Source organism: Embiotoca jacksoni, unplaced genomic scaffold (assembly GCF_022577435.1).
Source record: "Embiotoca jacksoni isolate LCO1_2020_lvr unplaced genomic scaffold, fEmbJac1.0.p SCAF_7, whole genome shotgun sequence".
Lineage (NCBI taxonomy): Eukaryota > Metazoa > Chordata > Actinopteri > Embiotocidae > Embiotoca > Embiotoca jacksoni.
This window is the reverse complement of record NW_027185425.1, coordinates 17,340,922-17,361,209: the sequence shown is the minus strand read 5'-3', so window position 1 is coordinate 17,361,209 and position 20,288 is coordinate 17,340,922. Positions and strand designations below refer to the sequence as shown.

The 20,288-nt window shown below is 41.6% G+C and overlaps 1 protein-coding gene across 2 annotated transcripts in view; it reads left to right on the top strand.

The window, feature by feature from the left end:
• Positions 1-20,288, top strand: part of fam135b (family with sequence similarity 135 member B) — a 51,777-nt gene that overhangs the window by 22,498 nt on the left and 8,991 nt on the right. For both annotated transcript variants that reach the window (XM_069176016.1, XM_069176017.1), the window contains exons 4-13: positions 175-314; positions 4,318-4,388; positions 5,836-6,009; positions 8,070-8,196; positions 11,859-12,018; positions 13,350-13,399; positions 14,427-14,582; positions 16,871-16,944; positions 17,025-17,179; positions 17,273-19,262. In XM_069176016.1, coding sequence (XP_069032117.1) covers positions 175-314; positions 4,318-4,388; positions 5,836-6,009; positions 8,070-8,196; positions 11,859-12,018; positions 13,350-13,399; positions 14,427-14,582; positions 16,871-16,944; positions 17,025-17,179; positions 17,273-19,262 — 3,097 coding nt within the window. The remainder of the gene's footprint in view (positions 1-174; positions 315-4,317; positions 4,389-5,835; positions 6,010-8,069; positions 8,197-11,858; positions 12,019-13,349; positions 13,400-14,426; positions 14,583-16,870; positions 16,945-17,024; positions 17,180-17,272; positions 19,263-20,288) is intronic.

The window sequence follows — 20,288 nt, the reverse complement described above, 5'->3', positions numbered from 1 at the left end:
ATTCAATAATACACAAATATCAGGTGATGCATTTGCCAAATGAAGGTCCCTGTTTTATTTGCGGTCTTGACACATAGTGAATCTTTGAAACGTATTGTTACATATCTAGTGAAATGTGCGCGTTCACTGTTGCACTTGAGTGAACCAGTGCGTTGTTGTTGTGTCCCACACCAGGAGAGTGCAGCTTCAGCTCTGCGGGGGTTTACGACGGCGCCGTGTTCAGCCGGATATTTCAGATCCTGTACAGAAATGAGGAGATCGCCGTGAATGACTGTATGATGTTCAAAGTCCACCTGTTATTGGACGGAGAAAGGGTGAGTCATGATGTTGACATTTACTAACACACACACACACACACACACACACACACACACACACACACACACACACACACACACACACACACACACTTGTACAGCTATCTTTGTGAGGACATTTATTGACATAAATCATTCTCTATCCATTTAACCTAAACTTAATAATAATTAAGTCCCTAATCTTAACATAAACCTAACTCTAACCTTAACCCTAAAACTGAGTCTTAACCCTCAAACAGCTCTTTGAAGGTATGTGACAGAGTGACGACTGGTCAAAATGTCCTCACTTTGTCAGTGTCCTCATTGCAATGGTCTAAAACGAAACCAAGTCCCTCCAAAGACAGTTGTACGAGAACACAGACACACATATTTCCTATCGAAAAAGAAAAAGAGAGAAATTTGAGTTTGATTTATTTATTTGTATTTTATCAGTAGCTAAACCGTAAAACTGTAAAATGCCTGATAGATAATATGAGTGAAAAACACCTGTTTAATAGTTGTGCTCCACAGCTGCAGTTTGTGGCTTTACGGCATATTAAATGGACATTCATTTATGCATTGTATCATTCTCTATTCCCTCCTACACCCCTTCCCTCCATCATCTAACACAAACAAGTCTCTTTTCATAAGGGATTTAATCCAGTTAATCAGAGCAGAGCTCTAACGAAACCATGCAGTGAAGAAGTAATATCATTATGCTAAAATATTCAAATAAAAGTGTCCTGAAATACAAATGGGAGAAGAGTTTTTACAGAGTCTGTTAATCTATTGTTGCTATACATTTTGCAGGTTTTCATACTTACCTCTCAAAGACTCTCTTATCTTTACATTTCTGGAGGAGGTTGAGAGTCTGACCTCTAGACTGCGAACAATTGATGGGTGTGTGATTTGTTCTCATTCCCAGGACGTTAAATACTGACGTTTTGTCAAAACCGTAGGCGTCACAGTGATACAAGGTGCTCTTCGACGAAGGCACTGTGACCAATGAAGGAAAAAAATGTCATGTGACAGAGATGAAAGAGTGACAAAGATAAAAGGAGCTTGGGCTGGTTAGATGGAACGAACACAGGATTTTCACCCAGAATACTGGTGTTCAAGTCAGGAGAAAGCAAACGTTAAAGTGGATTTCTTTTAAGAAAGTTACTAATGAACGTAAAGTACCTTGTGTGATGTCCACCACATCACCTACGTAAAATTCCTCACTTTATTATTAAATTTCATTTAGCTGACGCTTTTATCCAAAGCGACTTACAACACACCGGTGGTACACCACTGGGAGCAGTTTTAGGGTTCAGTGTCCTGCACAAGGACACTTAGGCATGTTGACAGGAGGAGCTGGGGATCGAACCGCCAATCTTCCTATTAGTGTGCAACCCACTCTACTGACTGAGCTACAGCCTCCCTTTACCCCCACTTTGGTTTATAACCTTAAGGCACCGTGTATGATATGCCTGTAGGCATGAACCACAGACTGCAATGTGGGAGGCAATGTTGTTGTTTTTGATTCCCAACCATGTTCCTTTTCTGAGCTCAACCATGTTTTTTGTCACAAACCCAAATCATGTGGTGATTTCCTAACCTCAACTGTGTTTTTCCTAAACGTTTCAATTTCCTGTGAATCACAAGGCTGTATGCGTGCAGTAGGTTTCATTTATGTCCACTACAGGAAAACGTGAAACTGTCACGCCGAGACAGGCCAAAGCCTGGCTGGTCCACGTTTTGCTGTAGTGAACCGATGTGACCATTTCACGTTTTGCTGTGACAACGAGTTGTGCTGAGACACCGGTGAACTAATAAACAACAGTACTTGAAGCCGTGGGATGAGAACAGGCTGGGTGTGCTTCACAAACTAGTTCGACAATTTGTTTTCAAATCGTAGGTTGCAGTGCTTTTGAAAGGTGATGAAACAAATTGGCTGGAGTTTGTTCCCACAAAGCCCCACAAAGAGAAGCCAGCAAGTGTAAAAGTTAATCCTCTTTTTCAGAAGAATGCTGCTGTAATCATCACAGACACTGGAGCCCTGTGAGGATTATTGAGTTCAACAGACTTGTCTCTTGGAATTAATGTGCTTTAAATGACAGACCCATGTAAATCGCCTGTGCCCCAGACTGCCCAAGTTTAGCTCAAATGATCAGGCGTGTAAACCTGCCAGACAGTTATTGATGTACTGTCCTTTGCTGTGTCACCGTGGGCGCGACCCCGAAAATCCCCTCTGCCTGTTTTTGTTGTCGGGAGCCACCGGAGCTCAAATTGATCAGCGGTGACAGCCATGACACGGGCCCCGGAGCTGGGGCACGTGGGAGCTGAGATGGCCCCCGCTCGAAGCTAATCATCCATTTGATAGCCCTCGCTCACACATTGACATTACTCTGCGCCGTCGCTCGGCCGCTCTCTGACTCTCTGGCAGCAGACCTTCAGCTTACCGCCAGATCCTCTGCCTGATTGTGAGCGGTCTGTCTCACATGACTCCTAATTTTAGAAGATTTCATTAAATGTCGATGTTCACGCGGAGGTGTGGAGACGGAGGAGCTTCAAGGCGTATCAGATTTCAGCTGTAAGCCCTCCCGAAAGGCTCCCAGCTCATTAACCTTCCGGAGGTTATCTGCCGCTCACGGCTGCAGACTGCACCGACAAAAATAGACCCTCATTTCCCCCCGTGTACACCCGTGCGTGTGCCTGATCAAGCTGACCATCAATATTGGACAGAACTGCGCAGATTTGTACGTTCACCGTAGGCATGAGGGCGTATTTAATCTCACATGGCAGACAGAGAGCAAGAAACCGCGTCTATAACCTTAAAATCAACAACGGCTCGTCTTCAAAAGACTCCGTCACATCCACTCTGGGCACCGCTTTTGTAGTTTGCTCATTCATTTTGTTTTTCCACTTTGCTGACGCCATTATATTCTCCGGCACTTTGAACTTGAGAGTAATTCAATTTCGTTCAGATCAGACGAAAAAGAAATGCCGGAGAACAGAGAACGTAAACACTTCATTAAAACGTGGCTACATCAGCATCACAAACAAGGTTGGTCACATGAGCTTTGAAGCCTGATAGCAGTAAATCCGTCATGTCTTCGGTGGTCACTCGTGACGGCGATTCCTCTCTATCGACTCGCACACGAGTGACAGGGAATAAATAAGAGGCGCGTCCTTCCCTGCAGAGCCACTGAATGGTTTGATGAGTGTTGTGAAAGCTGATGCTACGGCCGTCACAGTCAACTGATTGCCTGTAGGAGATTTTTGGACGTGTTAAACCAAGCCCGTCTCTCAGAAAACACATTTACGTACACCTTAATTGTATATAAATGTAGTAGTTTTGACAGAAACGTAATTGCATCTCGATTAAGTTTTCTATTTAATCAAAAAAGAAATCCAGCAAGTTGTAATTATGTTTCTACAAATATTTCAGTTACATGTTCACGTAATTATTTTCATCAATCATTAAATCCACTCATGCCGACCTCGCAAACCATTATTCAACTTAGAAATGATGTTTGTGTGCTGAGAGCAAAATAGAATTGTGAAACTTTAACCAAAATGATATCCTTCAGGAAGCCCTTTCACAATTATTACATAATCACCTGATGGTAAATACTTGAGTGTAATTGTGATTATAGGAGGAGGAATGGCTTCATAGTGTAAGTTATGGACCTTCACTTGATAGGATGAGATACGAGTGTCAGAGGTGACGAAGTGCTTTCCTACAGCATTTTCCCACCGTGGGATTAATAAGGTCTTATCTTATCTTATCTTATCTTATCTTATCTTATCTTATCTTATCTTATCTTAATCGTAAGAATTGTTTCCATTCACGTCTATTAAAACAGCTGCATGAAACTAACAGTGATGTCATATTTGTTAAGATCTCCAGAGTTGTTTTGATGAATCCGAATGGGATCATGACTTTTAGGTCCATTTCCATGGACTCTGCATGTCACCATGTTCCTGTAATGCTCATTTATTAACAGCACTCGACCACTCGACCACTGTTTTGCAGGTGGAGGAAGCCTTAAGTGAAGTGGACTTTCAGCTGAAGCTGGATCTTCATTTCACCGACAATGAGCAACAGTAGGTTTTTGGAGCCACTTTGAAATGTGTGTTTGAATGCTCGACTTTCCTTTTGTGCAGCTTTCATGCAGGAGTGAAAATGCGAACCAGGCATGAATAAGCGCTATTATGTATTTTGGCTCATAGCATCACTTTAAGCACCTGATCCCAACTGTTGTGCTCGCTCCCTGTGATTACTGTGATTTGTCTGTTTGTTTGGGACAAATAAAAATAGACATGGGTAGTTTGTAGTAGAATTTACTGCAAAGAGAACAATGTTTGGAGGTTAGAGGATTTGGATTTTGTATCAGCCAGCAGCTGTGCATTAAACTAACAGCAGTTAGTAAAGTGCGGTTCGTGTTGTGTTTGTGTGTTTAAACCTTTACGTTTTTGTTATACCTGTGTGATTATAGTATTTGTCAAAGCTACACAGACCTGAATTCTTCATATCTTGGCACAGATGCTTTTACTGAGAGTCTGACTGGCGCCATTACCATTCAGTCCAAATGCAGACTCTTCCTTTCACACCTGCAAGGACAACGTGCGTGTCCTCAAATAATGATATGACACTATTAGCGAGCAGCAGTCCACAATCTCAGACATCTTTTAAAAAGCGTCTGGCAAAAAGCAAACACATTTGTCAGTGATATTTCTCCCTCCCTTAAAAAAGAGCTGCTCCTTTTAGTGCCAAATTACTGATTCTCCAGGGTCACATTTTTAGTATTTGCAATAAAAATCACTTAATTTCCACTCCTCTAATTAATCTGCTCTCTCTGTACTTTTGCATCAGCTCTCAACACAGAGATAAAAGTAACTTTTAATTGTTATTTTAATGTGTTGTCAATTTTTCATGTAAAAATGGCGTAAACATTTAATGGTTTGAGCTTCTTTTTTTTTTTTTAAATATGTGGCTTCGCAGTTTGTCCTTTTAATTATGTTAATAATTAAAATGTATGTTTAATCATTAGATTCCTTTGGCTGTTAGTTGGGCAAAACAAGCATTCCTCGCTATTTTCTGAATTTTTTTTACAAACTAAAAAAGCAACTGATTCATCAAGAAATTGATCAGCAGATTATTCAATAATGAAAATAATCATTATTTGCAGTCCTACACAATAGTTTCAATTCGTTCCACACATTCAGCTGCAACATTAAAATGCTGCTTACACCGCTTATAAATGAGTCATAATGACATACTTCTGCTTAAGTAACATCTTGCGCACTAAACTAAATATACTATTTTTACAGTGTGATTAATTCTTTAACTTAAGTAAATGGTCCGAGTCCTTCCCCTACCACCAATACTGGTTTTATTATGTTTTATGTGATGCTTTATTTTATTCTGTCCATTATTCTGTGTCTCAAAAATGATGGTGAAAAACAGGATCTTTGCTGATTCCCACTTCAAAGCTACATCTTTTTTATTGGTGTGTTAATGCAGCATCTGTGCCTCCTTTCTGCCCCTCAGGTTGGCAGAGATAGCGACCGTCCCGCTGATCAGCAGTCGGACCCTCAGCCTCCACTTCCACCCGCGAAGAGGCCTCCACCACCACGTACCAGTCATGTTCGACTACTTTCACCTGTCCGTCATTTCTGTCTCCATTCACGCTTCACTGGTTGCCTTACATCAGCCGCTAATCAGGTAATCCGGCACGCGACTGACTTTTGCACCAAGTGTTGCAGCGTTTTTTCAAGCTTTTCGTTCTTGGAACACAAACTGTATTTCACAATAAATGTTTTTCCATCCACCTGTTTTTAGGCACATTTGAATTGTCGTATCATTTTCATTCTCCTCCCAAATACTATAGGCCTGTATCTAAACTGACTTTTATCTCAGATTTCAGAGAGTTGTTCCAAACACCTCAATGCATTCTTGGCTGCACACATTTTAGATCAATTCCAATTTGGTCTCCATCAGAAGCATTCAAACAGCTCTTCTCCGAGTCTCCACTGACATAATGACGTCTTCTTATGTTGGTTAAAGTGCAGCTTTTGATGCTGTAGTTCACAGCATCCACATAGAAATACTTAGGTAGTGATTGGGTCTCTCCAATATCTCAGATAAGAGTTTGGAGCCTACATGTTCAAATATGCTGCTGTTTTTTAGTGGTGTGCCCCAAAGTTCAGCCCTGGGTCCTTTATGATTTAATTTGTATGCTACCTGCAGGTATTATCATTAGCTATTTTATGCTGATTTTATTCATCTGTTTGTCTTTTTTAAGCCTGATAAGACAGATAAACCTTCTCACTTGCACAATTGTATGATTGCTCTCGACTGGATCGCTAACAACTAGACGCAGATAAGACTGAGGTCCTCATTGCTAGTAAGGTTGCTCAGTGTGGGGCGCAGCTCTATTTAAGGGTGCTATCTGATCTTTGAAATGTAGGAGTCCCATTCAATCAGGCAAAATACTTTGATCAGCAATGGTTGAGAAAAACTGAGAGTTCACCTAGACTGAAGTGAAGTGTTATGAATCCTCAAAGACTCTTCTAACCCTCTTGATGAATATATATTCTGTCAACAGCACAAAACTTTATTTTACCTGTTACTTTAGTTAGCCAACTGTTTCTGGCTGTCACCTTTGTTTTGATTAGGAAAGAGATGGAACAATTTAAGTTAAAAAGATTTTCTTTTTTATTAATGAGTTGACTGAATATTTCGTCATCGAATTGGGTGTAAGTGTTTAGAAATACCTTTTCAAACAACTGTTTTTCAATGAGGGGGTTTTCAAGAATTACTGATTAATGAATATTTAAAACAATAGTTAGCTCTGTTAGTCTAATGTATGCTAGGTAAGGGGCAATAGCTGGGGCTACAGCTATCTATTATAAAACAGTTTGTTGTGTATCTGACAAACATTTTCACTTTGAAACAACATTTTTCACTTTTAACTGACTAGATTATTCGTTGCTTCTGTTTTTTGGCGTATAAACTTCCCCAAGAGCAGAGTCGCTAAGGTTAGCCTAAATTCTGATAGCATCCATCTTCCATGCAGTGGGGAAATATTACTTGAACAAGGTTTTTTATGGAGCCTGTAACATTCACAAACAATGTTCTTGCAAGTGAATAATATGGTCCTTGGCCTGGACGTAAAGCGTGTGTTAAATTAGTTAACATGCTTACATTACAGCTGAATAACATTGTTCAAATAAAATAAGACACCACCATGGAAAGTTGAACGCTGGGTACCTCTCTTACTACAGCTGAAGGCACACTGCCTCACACTGGTGACAAAATTGAAACCTTCACAGCCCTGCTGGGACTCGATAAGGTTTCAAAACTATGGCTGCAAATACTGTTTGGGGAGACAATTAAGTGAAAGGTCAACTGTCTTCAATGAGGAGATTTTAAGTTTTTAGAAAAAAGAATAGTTGCATTCGTATCCATACTATCAAAAAGTCAAGAGGTCGAGAACGAACTGCTGACACGGCCCTTTCCTCCATCCTCTTTGTTTTGGCTGTCGCAATTAACGGTGTATTTGTTAGCTGCTCAAGTGGATAGTTCTCCAAACACTTATATGATAAATTCAGCTATCAGTACCATGAACCCAGTATTTAGGCATGCATTACTTCGATTACTGCAGCACTTGATTGATTGGAAGAGTAGCAGCACTCGTCTCCCAGCTTATGTCCTCCTTCACAGACACATGAACACACACTCATGGCTTGGCCCTGCATGTGTCCTCCCTGTTCTCTCTCCAGCTTTGCACGTACAGGGAAGGGCTCCTGGCTGGGGAAAGGCTCGCCGGAGAGCGCGAGCGACCCATCTGCCATGTCTGTAGAGAACCTTGTGTTCGGAGCTGGCTACTGCAAGCCTGTCATCTCTGAGGTATGTTAACCTTTAGCAGTTCAGCTGTGTTCAGATAGAAAGTCGTGGGAAAGTCAAAACCCATTTTGTATCACAAAGCTAGAAACAATTTGTCCCTGTTTCAGCAGGTTGTTCTTTTGTTGTCTGTAAGCAAGCAGCTAAATGCCAAGCGATGACGTAAAACGTGATGGTTTAGGACAGAAGCCGACGGATTTAGCCAGGATTTGTTTTGGCTTGTCATCCATAAGCAACAGGACTCTGAGCTGAGAGGAGAGTTGTTCCGATGTGGATTACAGATTCTGGACCTGTCTGTCCCTAAGAATCAGTCGTTTGTCGAGGCTCTGTGAAGTCTTGGAGGCTTAAAAACCAGAGAGGCCGACACAGTGATTATTACTGTGCAATGCTGTGGCTTTTCATAATATCTGATTAACCCACCTGCCCAGGCATGTAGGCTCTGGGCTTAGCATCTGGAACTGATAGGAGCTCCTCACTGGAAATGATGGTGGATTCTCTCATGCCTTTGTGCTCATGTACACTTAGGATGTACAACTGCACAATGACAGAAATAGACAACCAGCTACTGTTATCATAATTGTTAATCATGATTATATATGGCTTACTTCAGAGTTTGAAAATATAAAATTACCCTTTCATCACCTAAACATAGAGTTATACTGTATTTTTAATGAAACGTGCAGTTTCATCATTTTCATCATCCATAAAAAGTTTGAAAGGGGCTCTGACTCAAATTTATATTGTCACAAGGTGGGAAGGTGGTATATATATATACTCATCACAATCACCAACAGGCTAATGTTGCAATGAAAGGTTGAAAATAGCAGTGGTCTGAATGCTTAAGGGTCCGTTCCGAAATTTTAGATGGCCATTGCACCAGTTGCTCTTTTCAAAAACAAAAGCATACATGAGTCTTTTTCTTGCAATAACTTTAGCCATGTAGGTAGCTTAATTTCTGTTACTTAAGATGTGTAGTTGGTGCTACTCCTATTTATAGTTCTTTTCTCAAAGCTTGAGATGTGTATTTAGTGCTTTGTCTGTGACTTCAGCTGTGTAGCTACCTGTCAGAGAGTACAGTAATTGTGTTCAGGAGTCCTACAGCTGATAGATTACCAAGACAGAGAGCAGTAACTGCAGCATGCAGCAATCAAAAGACATAAGTGTCCTGGGAAGTATCCTGCAGGTTCCTGGAAAACAGCAAAACTAAATATCCATGCCATCTTCACACCCCAAGTTGATTTCAACAGTTTAAAGATCACCAAATATTCAATTTACAATACTTTAAGAAAAAGTGGCAAATTCTCAATAGACTGATCCTTTCAGCTCACATTGTTTTATTCTATTGGAAAGTAGATGTCCGATAAAGGAGAACCGCATTTTTTTGCAAGCAAATATGTCATCAGTTTGTTTTGGCTTTTTAAGACACTACACTGTAGTTTTCCTGTGTATTTGCCGATTTTTCCAACATACAGTGCAGTTGTAAAGCTGCAGGTTCCATTTTTTTCTATCCTTTTATAACATACATCTCTCAGGTCCCCGCGGACGTCACAGTCTGCACTGTAAATCCTAATGAGCGCCACACCACCCTCGCCCCCCCTCCCTGCTCCTCCTCCTGGTTTTTACTCCCACCCCTAGCTGGGCACTTTAATAAGCTCTGCGTTTAGCCAAGCAGGGGGGTTTCGTTTGATCACTGTAATGAGTTCTACTCACAAGCGCCACGTACCACATAGCTGCAGGTGAAATCTGTATACAACGCCACCTCCTCCTTCACCTTTATTTATTTAGAGCTTTTTACCTGAGGCTACACTTCCTTTTCAGCACTTTCCCCCTCAACACTGCACCACTTCCTCTTCGTGATATGCTGTCATTTCTGAAAAAACAAACAAACACATTGTACATATCTAATGCTGGAAGAAATAAAACATAAATAAATAAAAAAAAGGATGATTCTGATGAAAATGATGCTGTTACAAGTGACACTTAAGATTACTTGGTGTGTTTGGTGGAAATGAAATAGAAAGGTGAAGATAACAACTGGAATCACGTCAGAATGAAGCTCTTATCTACCGATGCAAAACATTTGTGGCAGCAGCAGCGATTGAACGCGACACGCTGCGATAGTAAACAAAAAAGCAACAAACAAAAGCAGAAATCCTCCTGTCAGGTGAAGCGGTTCACATCCCAAGCATTGTCAGCGTGGAGAGAAACTACGGCTATAAGATAATGACCGGTTCATGCAGAAAAAATAGCTGTTTGTCTGTGCGCCTCGCTCACCGACTGATCCCAGCAGGCCTCTATAAAGCTGAACAGAATTATGAAAGTAAACATACAGATGTTCCTTCCCGGGGTATAGTGCGCTGCTGCAATTACAGAGCGCCCAGGTATGATGATAGGGCCGGCAACTTTACTTGCTCCGGGCAAATTACAGTACATCCTCGGATACTCAGGCATTTCATGCCTTCCTGAGCTGGGAGCCCCAATGGCGCTGCCAAAACATCCAAGCCATGGGGAGAACTCGTAGGATGGCTAGGATGGTCAGGGACCAGCGCGAGGAGGGCAGCCGCTGGTCCTCTGTCTCTATATTATGATGAATTATGTGTACAATGATAGTTGTTTGGGTTGAGGGCCATTAGCTCTTCAAGAAGATAAATGAGAGAAACGATTATGGCATCAAGGCTTCGGTGATTTGTAGCTGTTTGAAGAGAGACTCGCGTTACACTCAACACATACTGTAAATTGCACCGGCGATGCACAGCCTCTACTTTTACTCCATTGTTAGAGAGCCATCTGCTGGAAAAATGCTCCACATTACAGCTCCTATTTAGATAGCTCACTTTAAAGCAGGGGATTGCACTCGAGCTTCAAATTGAAAATCCTTTAATTTTCTCTCGTTATATTCAATTCAAATTTATTTACGGCGCAAAATCACAACACAGGTTATTTGATGGCACTTAACACATTAAAGTCCTTACAATAGAACTTTCCAGCATTATACAGAGGAACCCAACAATTCAACAATTTCTACCTAAGCTAGGAAGAAAAAACTTTTCTGTATGGGAGAAAAACCTCCAACACAGGGAAGGAAAAAATTAATTTTGACAGAAAGAAACCTCCCACTGAACCAGGCTCAGAGGTGGGTGGCCATCTGCTCCCTCATCAGGCTGCTCGCCACCTTTAACTATGGACTTCACTTATCCTCTTCAAATGTTTCCACATATGATTTTAGTAAAACAAAAGTAATCTTAATCACCATTTCCACTTATTTTGTATTTCTCAAGTCCCTGATGAGCGACGATGCCTTTGATTCTGGGTCAACTGCCCACACTTGCAACCTTTTAAAGGCCGTAACAGGGATGCTTGACATCCTCCTGTGTCACATAAATGTACTGATCTGCTTTTACAGCTCACTCCAAGCTGTGTTTAGTACCCATTTGTTTCTAACGTCCTATTTGATACTCCAAGTAATTATTGTGACTCTGCCGATGCAAGAGTGAGCTCCTTTTTACCACAAGGTCAGTGCAACAAGCCTGCACAACTGCTGCAGTGGAGGCTGTAAAGTTCAAGTATGTGTACATGTCCATCATTAAGGCAGGCCTTTTTTTTTCTTCAGAGGTGACTGTTGACCTACATAGCAGCTGACATTTGCCTCTATGTCTCCTTCTCTGCAGGGAAGCTTTTATGTGGCCAGTGAAAACTGCCTGCAGAGAGCTCATACGTGGCACCGGCGGCTCTGTCGCCTCCTGCTGGTGGCGTACAGAGGCCTGCACACCTACTACACCGCACTGATGAAGGAAATCCCACAGCTCCAGCAGACTCCACTAGAATCAGGTTTGCATAATGCAAAGCTCTGTATTCATTAAAAATCTCGAGACAATTAGATATCTGAAATCCCGATATGAAGAAAAGTATCATTTTAATCAGCGAACAACCCTTTTCTTTCTTCTTTATGTCAGAGTAGAATAATACAGGATATGATTAGTACAGGAGCAATGGTGGGGGAAATATTGACATTGTTTGCTTAAGTCATAGTCATTTAAAAATACTCCTTTACAAGTGGAGATCCAGCATCAAACAGTTTACCTGAAGTTTTATTTGCAAACTACACCAGAAGTAGTCCTGATTCAAACTGACCCCCTTTCAGAGTTGTATTATGTAACATTTAATGTTATTATCCATGACACAGTGAGGCAGAGCTGATTTTAATTACAAAATATATTATATAATGAATCATATCTTTTTCAGTTTTTCATCTGCTTTGGATGGTAACTGTCCTCCTTAACCTGTAGCGCAAAATAATTATGATTGGCTCCAATGCAAATATTTTTCATGGGCCAAATGCCTCAAACAAAAGCCACACATTTAGCCTATGTTGCTAACTTCTTGTCCATTGGCTGTAGAGCTTGTTGCTGAGAGGTTTAACTGTTGAGAAAAAATTGACATGGCATAAATTCTAATTATTACAAGGGAAGCAAGGTTATTGGACAAACACATACGCATTTCCCAGCATGCTTTCTTCCTTAGTGACTTAAATCAACCAAAATATAAAGGTGTAAATGATGGGTAGAAATAATAGTATATTTATTTTTAATAAAAACATTTGGTTCAGGTAGTTTTTAACAAAGACAAATAAAGACACAGACGAGGCTGTGATTCAAAAGCATAAGTGTTGTACACAAGGTAGGAATGTGGTCTATAAAGTTATCACAGATCTAAATGTATTTATCTGAGAGGTGGTCTATGCATGAGAGGCGCTAATCTTAAAATACTTGTATTTATCAATGAAGCACAAGTACACAGTAAAATAAATTAGGTTTTCTAAACTTAAGTATAAGAACCTCATGACCGACTACACTGACTTTCCAGGTTAATAGTACACAACTTGATTTTATGGCTTAAGCAATTAATTTCATTCTCTCCACATTCACCCTTTTATAGCTTCAGTCTTCACTCAGCCAGAGGTTCATTTTACAGCTTTGTGTTTTTATTGAAGACTTTCAAATCTTCAGTCTTACATTTCGGCTCAATTAGCATTAAAGGATTTTTCTAAATCAAATGTGTGACTTTCTGTCATCAAATTAGCAGTAAGTTTGTCTTCTTGCTCGGTACACACAGTTAAATGAACCTTTGCACTAAGCTCTGCAAATAACTTCTTTCCACAGAGGTGCTGCCTGTAGAGGAAACGCTAAATCAGCTGACAATAGAATTACAGGTAAGTGCAATGAAAACAACCGCCGTCGGTAGCGATAATGATTATTTAACTTGATAGTTTGAGCACAGTTTTCTGTCGAATATTCATTAAAATGGGAGCTAAACAATATACTGTATGTTGCATCTGTTTGTACTGTGCAAAACATGCTCAGTAACAGTTGATGATTGGAAGTGGCCTTTATTTAAGGTCTGAGTATTTAAGAATAATAAAGCAATTGGTGAGGTAATACCAGTAAAAACAAATGGCTGTAGTCAACTGCCAACAAGTCAACCTAGGGTGTGACTGTCCTTGACTTTGTTCAGACCAAGCAGTAACCAACCATCATGTCACCCATTGGTTTGTGACCCGCCGTTTTGAGGCCTAAAGTTTTCGGCCATCCGTCTTTGTATTTTGGACCATATTTGGACGAGCTGGGGAGGAGCAAGTGGTTACTCTGACTCAATCTGATAGGGAACCCAAGGACACTACGCCCACCCACCTATAGCAGAAACCTGACTGCACCACATGCCTGTCAATCAAACAGACATGGCCTCAAACATACCTCGCCTTGAGGCCTAATATCTAATTAATTATGGAATTATTTTCAGAAGAACTACCAGAACACTGATCAGAAGGAGTGACTTTAGTGAATGACAACATGATGACGCGGGGAGATTTTTCTATTGACTTTGGTGAATGGGAGTCTATGGAGCCAGAGCCTTTGTGGAGCCAACCCCTATTGGCCTTTGGTGGTATTGCACTTTAAGGCACCTCTGTATTAGTCTCTCTTTTCAGACCCAGAAGCTACTTTTATACACAGTCTATGATTCGGACTAGCAGCTTTTCCAGTCCTTGATAAAACTATTAGTTTGCCCAACTTTCACAGACTTTAAGGTCAGACTTATCGCAGACACTGCATTGATAGTAGGAATAAATATGTCAGCAGGTAAACCAGGGATCTTAAAATAGAGTCGTTCAAGATGTATTCTGGGAGGTCTTTGAAAGCCGGTGCATTTAGTTTGAATTTACAGGAATATGTGTTTTTCAGCTGCAAGAGGGCCACGAGAAGGTAGCGGAGCAGATCAGCAGGGACGTCAGCCAGCTCTGCTCCCAGCTGGCTGCTCTGTGGAGCTGCTTCCTGGAGGCCGCTCTGCTCAACCCCCACATCCTGTCCTATCTGGCCCAGGAGCACCACACGCTCAGGGTGAGAGTCCATCAAAAGCAGGCTTATACAATGCTCAGACGTCAGCATTTAGCGCATGTTCTCTGAGTTACTGCGTCTTTATTAGAGCCCAGTGTAGATATATTTAAATATAGTGATTTTGATCCTCAGCACTCACACCAAAATATAAATATACTGCGGAGCAATAAAAAGAGTTTCATAACCATTGACATTTGAGCTCTGGAAGCAGCTCCTTAAGGCATGCGGTGACCAATTTTCTTAAAGGTTTTAGAAGCTGTTAAATGAAATTCTCTGAGGGCATGCAGATAGTAAAAAAATAACCTCTATGTTAAACCAGGAAGAAAGTTATGACCAGAGGTCAGTAAATACTTTTACTTTGTAAAAACAAGTACTCATTTAGAAGTAAAAATTGTCATAGAGTCCAAAAGTATCTCAACTTATATTTTGTTTTGTGTATATACGTATTGCTGACATTGTTTCAGCCACCTTTCTCTGGTGAAAATGTGAACATTTACCTTTTTTATGGTCATTTGGTGAAAAAACTGATTGTTGTCTCCTATATTAATGTATTATTAAACAAATAACTCACCCGATCAGATTATGTCACAAAGTAAATAAAAAACATGTCAACGTGTTTTTGTGTCCCTAAACCTTGGTAATTCTAGTACATATTGAAGGAGTTAGGACCACATCCAAGCCTGTTTAGTCACATTAAGATAGTAAGACTACAGAAGGCGCTAAATCATTCTTTAGCCTTAAAGAAAATCAATCAGATAATTAGGATGTGACATTTTATCACTTTATCAGTCATATCCACATAGACTAAAAGGTTTCTCTATTTTTTAAGTCTAATTCGCTTTGTAGTTAAATGGTTTACAGTTTGCTCCATAACATGATAAACCCTGGCTCCTTTCCAAATGACATACTTCCCTTACTATACTCACATATAGTACTCTTACATGTCAGTGCACTAACTTGTGCAGTACTTGAATTTTGACAGAATAATGTCTCAAAATGCATCATTCTGCACTGACCAGAAATAACGGTAACATTTGAATGCATTGCCTGCCAAGATATCTGCTGGTTTTACTTATTTTACCCAGAAAGGAGCTTGTGTCTTTGCCTTGTGTTTAACGCACCCAATAAACACACTAATAGCTTCTATCCAACAGCAGCATGTTGGTACTTAGTGAAAAATAAATGCTTTTGTGCAACTTCCTCTGCTGCAGTTCGAAAATACTTTAGGTTGGTGGTCCTGTTTCTGCTACATACCCACAATGAGGGTGAAAAGTTTCCATTGTTTCATACTCAATTTGTGGACTGTTTTGAGTACACCATCCAGATACTTATAGTGCACTGCATGTTACCTATACTTGACAGTGTGAATGCACTTATGCCTTAAAAAAAAGTGTGTTTGGAACACAATATGTGTCTGTGTAGCATTAAACCTATTAGCATTAAGACAACAGACACAATTGTTTCTTTCTGCCAGTTCAGTGTCATCACAGTTCTCTGATGTACTGACCTCAGACCAGCATTCCCAACTGGAGCTCGTTGCACGAAACATTTGGCCAAGAATGCTTTGTCTTGTTGTCGTTACACTGTTATGAGTGTAAAAGTAATACTTTTTTTCTTATATTTAATATATGCTGCAGCAAGGATACTCCAACAAGTACAATTTACTTGCGTGGGTGGTAAATATATCTGCTTCCACCCACATGATGATCCATGAGCAGCGAGTGTTACAAAGGGAATTAGCAAGATGATAAGATGTCATTCTGGACCTTGGTAGCTTAAACCCAGCTGAGCAGGCTAATACAATTTCCAGTGCAATTTCGATCTAATCACTGGGCTGTTTAATATGAATATGTGCTTCACACTGGAGTAGCTCTCAAGGCTCCATTACGTGGTACTGTTTCGTCCCAGTTGTCTGAAAATAATGAACATGTTTGCTTTGGTATTAGATTACCCCAAGGGGATACTGTCATGCCTCCACCCCACCAGTGAAGTTGGAATTTCAATTAACACTTATTCTGTAATTATTAGTGGGTGGAAACACACCAGAAACAGTGTTCCTGGTTATTTGCCTGTCACGGTGGCTGACTCTCGAGGATGATGCATTTCTAATTGCAGCTAGTGGAGGAGGAAGCGTTGGATCTGGTTTATTGCACACACAGGGAAGAAGTTATTTTCTTCCAGACCTTGAATGTTTGACTCCGTTTTCATCATCTTATGTGCTCATGGCATTAAAGATGAAACTGAGGCTCTGCCAAGGTTAAATTTGTTTTGTCTGTTTCTGGAAACACCAGGTCAGGAGGTTCTCAGAGGCGTACTTCTTCACCGAACACCCCAAAGAGATATCTCTGACGTTTCAAGAGGAACTGTGAGTCCCAGCGCCGTTAGAAAGCGAATTATCTGAGGGGAGATAAATTTATTATTCATGACAGAATTCCCCTGATTCAGAATCAACAGACATGGCCAGATAGCTGCAGAAGTGCGGAGCTCAGACTACCTGACCAAGATGCCTCCTTTACCTGTTGAGTGCCTGGACATCGATGGCGACTGGAACAGCCTGCCCATCATCTTTGAGGACAGATATGTGGAGTCTCCTCAAACCGGTAATATAAAATGTGCTATACACACATCATCACTGTTTGTCTCAAGACCCTCCTTTTGTTCTACGAGTGGACTGTCCTTATCTTTTTTTCTAGAGTGGGTATCACATGTGCCAACGCTTGCAACCACCGATGAGCAACCCAACTCAGATCTCGTCGTCACTCCTGCCAACAGGATTCTTGAAAGCAGCCAAGTAAACCGATCACCAGCAGGACCCCAGGATTCCTTGGATGGTGATGAATGCATGGACTTGCCCACGTATGTCTCACTCATGGCAGGCCAGAGTAACACCAACATCAGAAGCACCCAGGACGTCCTTCGCACTGAGGACAGTGCTGAACTCTCTCTAGCGGAGGCAGAAAACTTGAAGGAACCAGCAGAAAATCAAGGCGAGGAGAGCTGCAGTTCTGGTCAGAGGTGCATCACTGTTAAGCCTTGCAATGTGGATCCATATAGAGGAGAGGCAGTTCTGGTGCTCTCCTCGAACCATAATCCCCTCATTGATACTGCCAACAGTAGTGATGAGTCCCCCGCTCATCGTGTAACAGGAAATATCCTCCACCTTTGTGATGCCACAAACCACAGCAACGCAAGAAAGAATGAAGACATTGAGGAGGAGTCTGACATTGTCATGCCTTCGACTCACTCCATGGATGATGAGAGTGAGGATCCCCCTCCTATTAGCCTTCCCACTGCCTATGTGCACCAAGTTATACCTCCCTTTACGGGTGATCTCAGAAAAGAGATGACTCATCGTGGAGGTTTGGTCAGCTCCAAGATCATGAAGCGCTCGTCCTCTGTTATTTCTGACTCAGGTATTGAAAGCGAGCCCAGCTCGGTGGCATGGCCCATGGAGGCTGCACTGCGAGGCCGTCCTCCTCTTGACTTTTCCAGCGAACGGGAGATCCCGCAGCAAATAGTGTGTCACCACCCGGTCCACCGCAGCTTTCTGGAAGGCCTGCAGATGCAGAGCAATGGCAGCCTTCCCAGTGGAGGTATACAGGCCTCGCTCACCTCTATTAGCTCCTTGCCCTACGAGGAGGACCAGCAGCAGAGGCAGCTCAGCAAACTGACCAAGTCGGTCTCTGCACCGCAGATAAGTAGCCCGGAAGATGCTGAGGAGGACCATGTGCTACTCAACCAGGAAACAGATGGTGAGAGCTTAGTTCTACACCAGGATTCATGTAGGATAAACTGTTCTTCTTATAACAGCAACTTGGATTCTGAAAAATCGGAATCATCTCTGTTAGACATAAGCTCAACAGTAAATCTCGGTCATATTCTCAAGGAAAATAGTAAGTCTGACAAATCAAACCCTCTACTGATCCTGTCAGAGGCAAACAGAACCGCGTCGGTGTTAAGTGGTGTGTCAGAAGGCTTGCTTTTACAAGACTCTGTAGAAAGCTCTCACGTGAAGGAAAGTGCTGTTATTTGCAGCCGGGGGGAGAATATGAGCCATCAAACACACATCAGTGGAGTAAGCGCCTCAGTTGAGGATGTGCATCTCGCTGAATCGGAAGCAGCGCCCTGCAGTGGTGGAAACAAACCATGTGTGCAAAAAAGTGGAGCAGACCAGCAGAGTATTAACACTGGAGATGAGTGCCAAAGTTTCCATCAGAGCAAACTGCTTGGTGTTGGGGACCAGAAGTGTCCGGATCCCCCGCGGACACCTCTGAAACCATCATACACCAATGGCCTCCCCAGCAGTACCACCACCACACAGAGGCCCAGTGACCTCACAGGGCTGACAGCTAGTAATGCAACGTCACCTGTTGACCTCAATGGGACATCGACCTCTGAGAAAGAGCCTTTGGACTACCAGACTAAGCCCGCTAAGATCCCTAACTCGGGGCTAGCCTTCGTCAATAAGAAGATGGTGGAGGTGGTGAACATGTCTGTGTCCTGTGCACCGACCTGCCTGCCGTTTTCGTCTGTCCTGAGAGACTCTCCCTCCATCAGTGGAATGTCCACTCGCCAGGCTACCTCACCTATAACCCACCAGCCGCTGGGCTCCTTCGGTATCATCTCCTCGTCGTCGCTCAGTCCCTTGAACATGGATGACGAGACCAATGAACGGATGCTAAAGTGAGTTTTTCTGAGTGTTTCTGCCAAAGTTAGTGACAAAATGTTCTCCAAATTTTCTCCAACTAAACCTTAATATTATGTTCTTTTCTGTCTGCTAAACAACATAAAAAGGGAAACAGGCTTTAAACTGCAACTGACATTAACTTTCTAAGCTTTATTGCAGACAGATGTCATTGTCTCTGTCAACATAGACGTATAGAGACACGGACTAAAATCCAGGCAGCATCTGACTACTCAAATTAGGTTTTTTTTTTTTTAGCAAGTAATAGCTTTTTATCAGGCAGAACGCTATTATATGCCAGTCTTTGTAGTGTTCAGAGACAATAACACAATCCACATTAACATTCTAGTTAATTCTTATTGATTTCATTCTTATCTACGAACAAGGACACACGTCTTTAGGTGCGCTTTAGCTTGATGAGCATGCTGGCAAAAAAGGAGAAAAGCACTAAAGTTCAGTAGCGAAGTTTAACCTTTTTTCCTCTCAGAGCTACTCTGATGAAGTGAAAGTCAGAAGGACACTGAAACATTTATTCACATAGCTGAGCTCCACCAAACCAGCTGAATAAGCTTTTTTTAGGTGAACAATAACAAATTGATAATCGACACACACAATTTCAACCAGTAGCTCGCGAGCTGCTCGCTAGAGACCCCTGCTCTATGTTCACTTATATGAACAGAGCTGAATTGAGTAACGTCAAAGCATCTGTCTTTTCAGAGTGTATGAAATTGGCCCAAGTTTCCCAGATGTTCATACTTATTCTTTAAAAGCCCTTCCATCATAATTTTTTCCCAGTAAGAGGTCAGATATTTAAAGTGTCCAGCTGTTTGAAATGCAGCATCAAGACTCTTGTCTGCTCAGCTATCAAACAAACATGTACATTAACTTTTTGATGTGTCTACAAATGCCTTTTTATCCATAAGCGCGAAACCTAAAAAAAAAAACGCTGTTTGGAAGAATTTCGGCTTCTATAAGAAGTGATTTTGGTGATATAAGTTGGACTTGAAAGCTCAAGCGTATGAAGA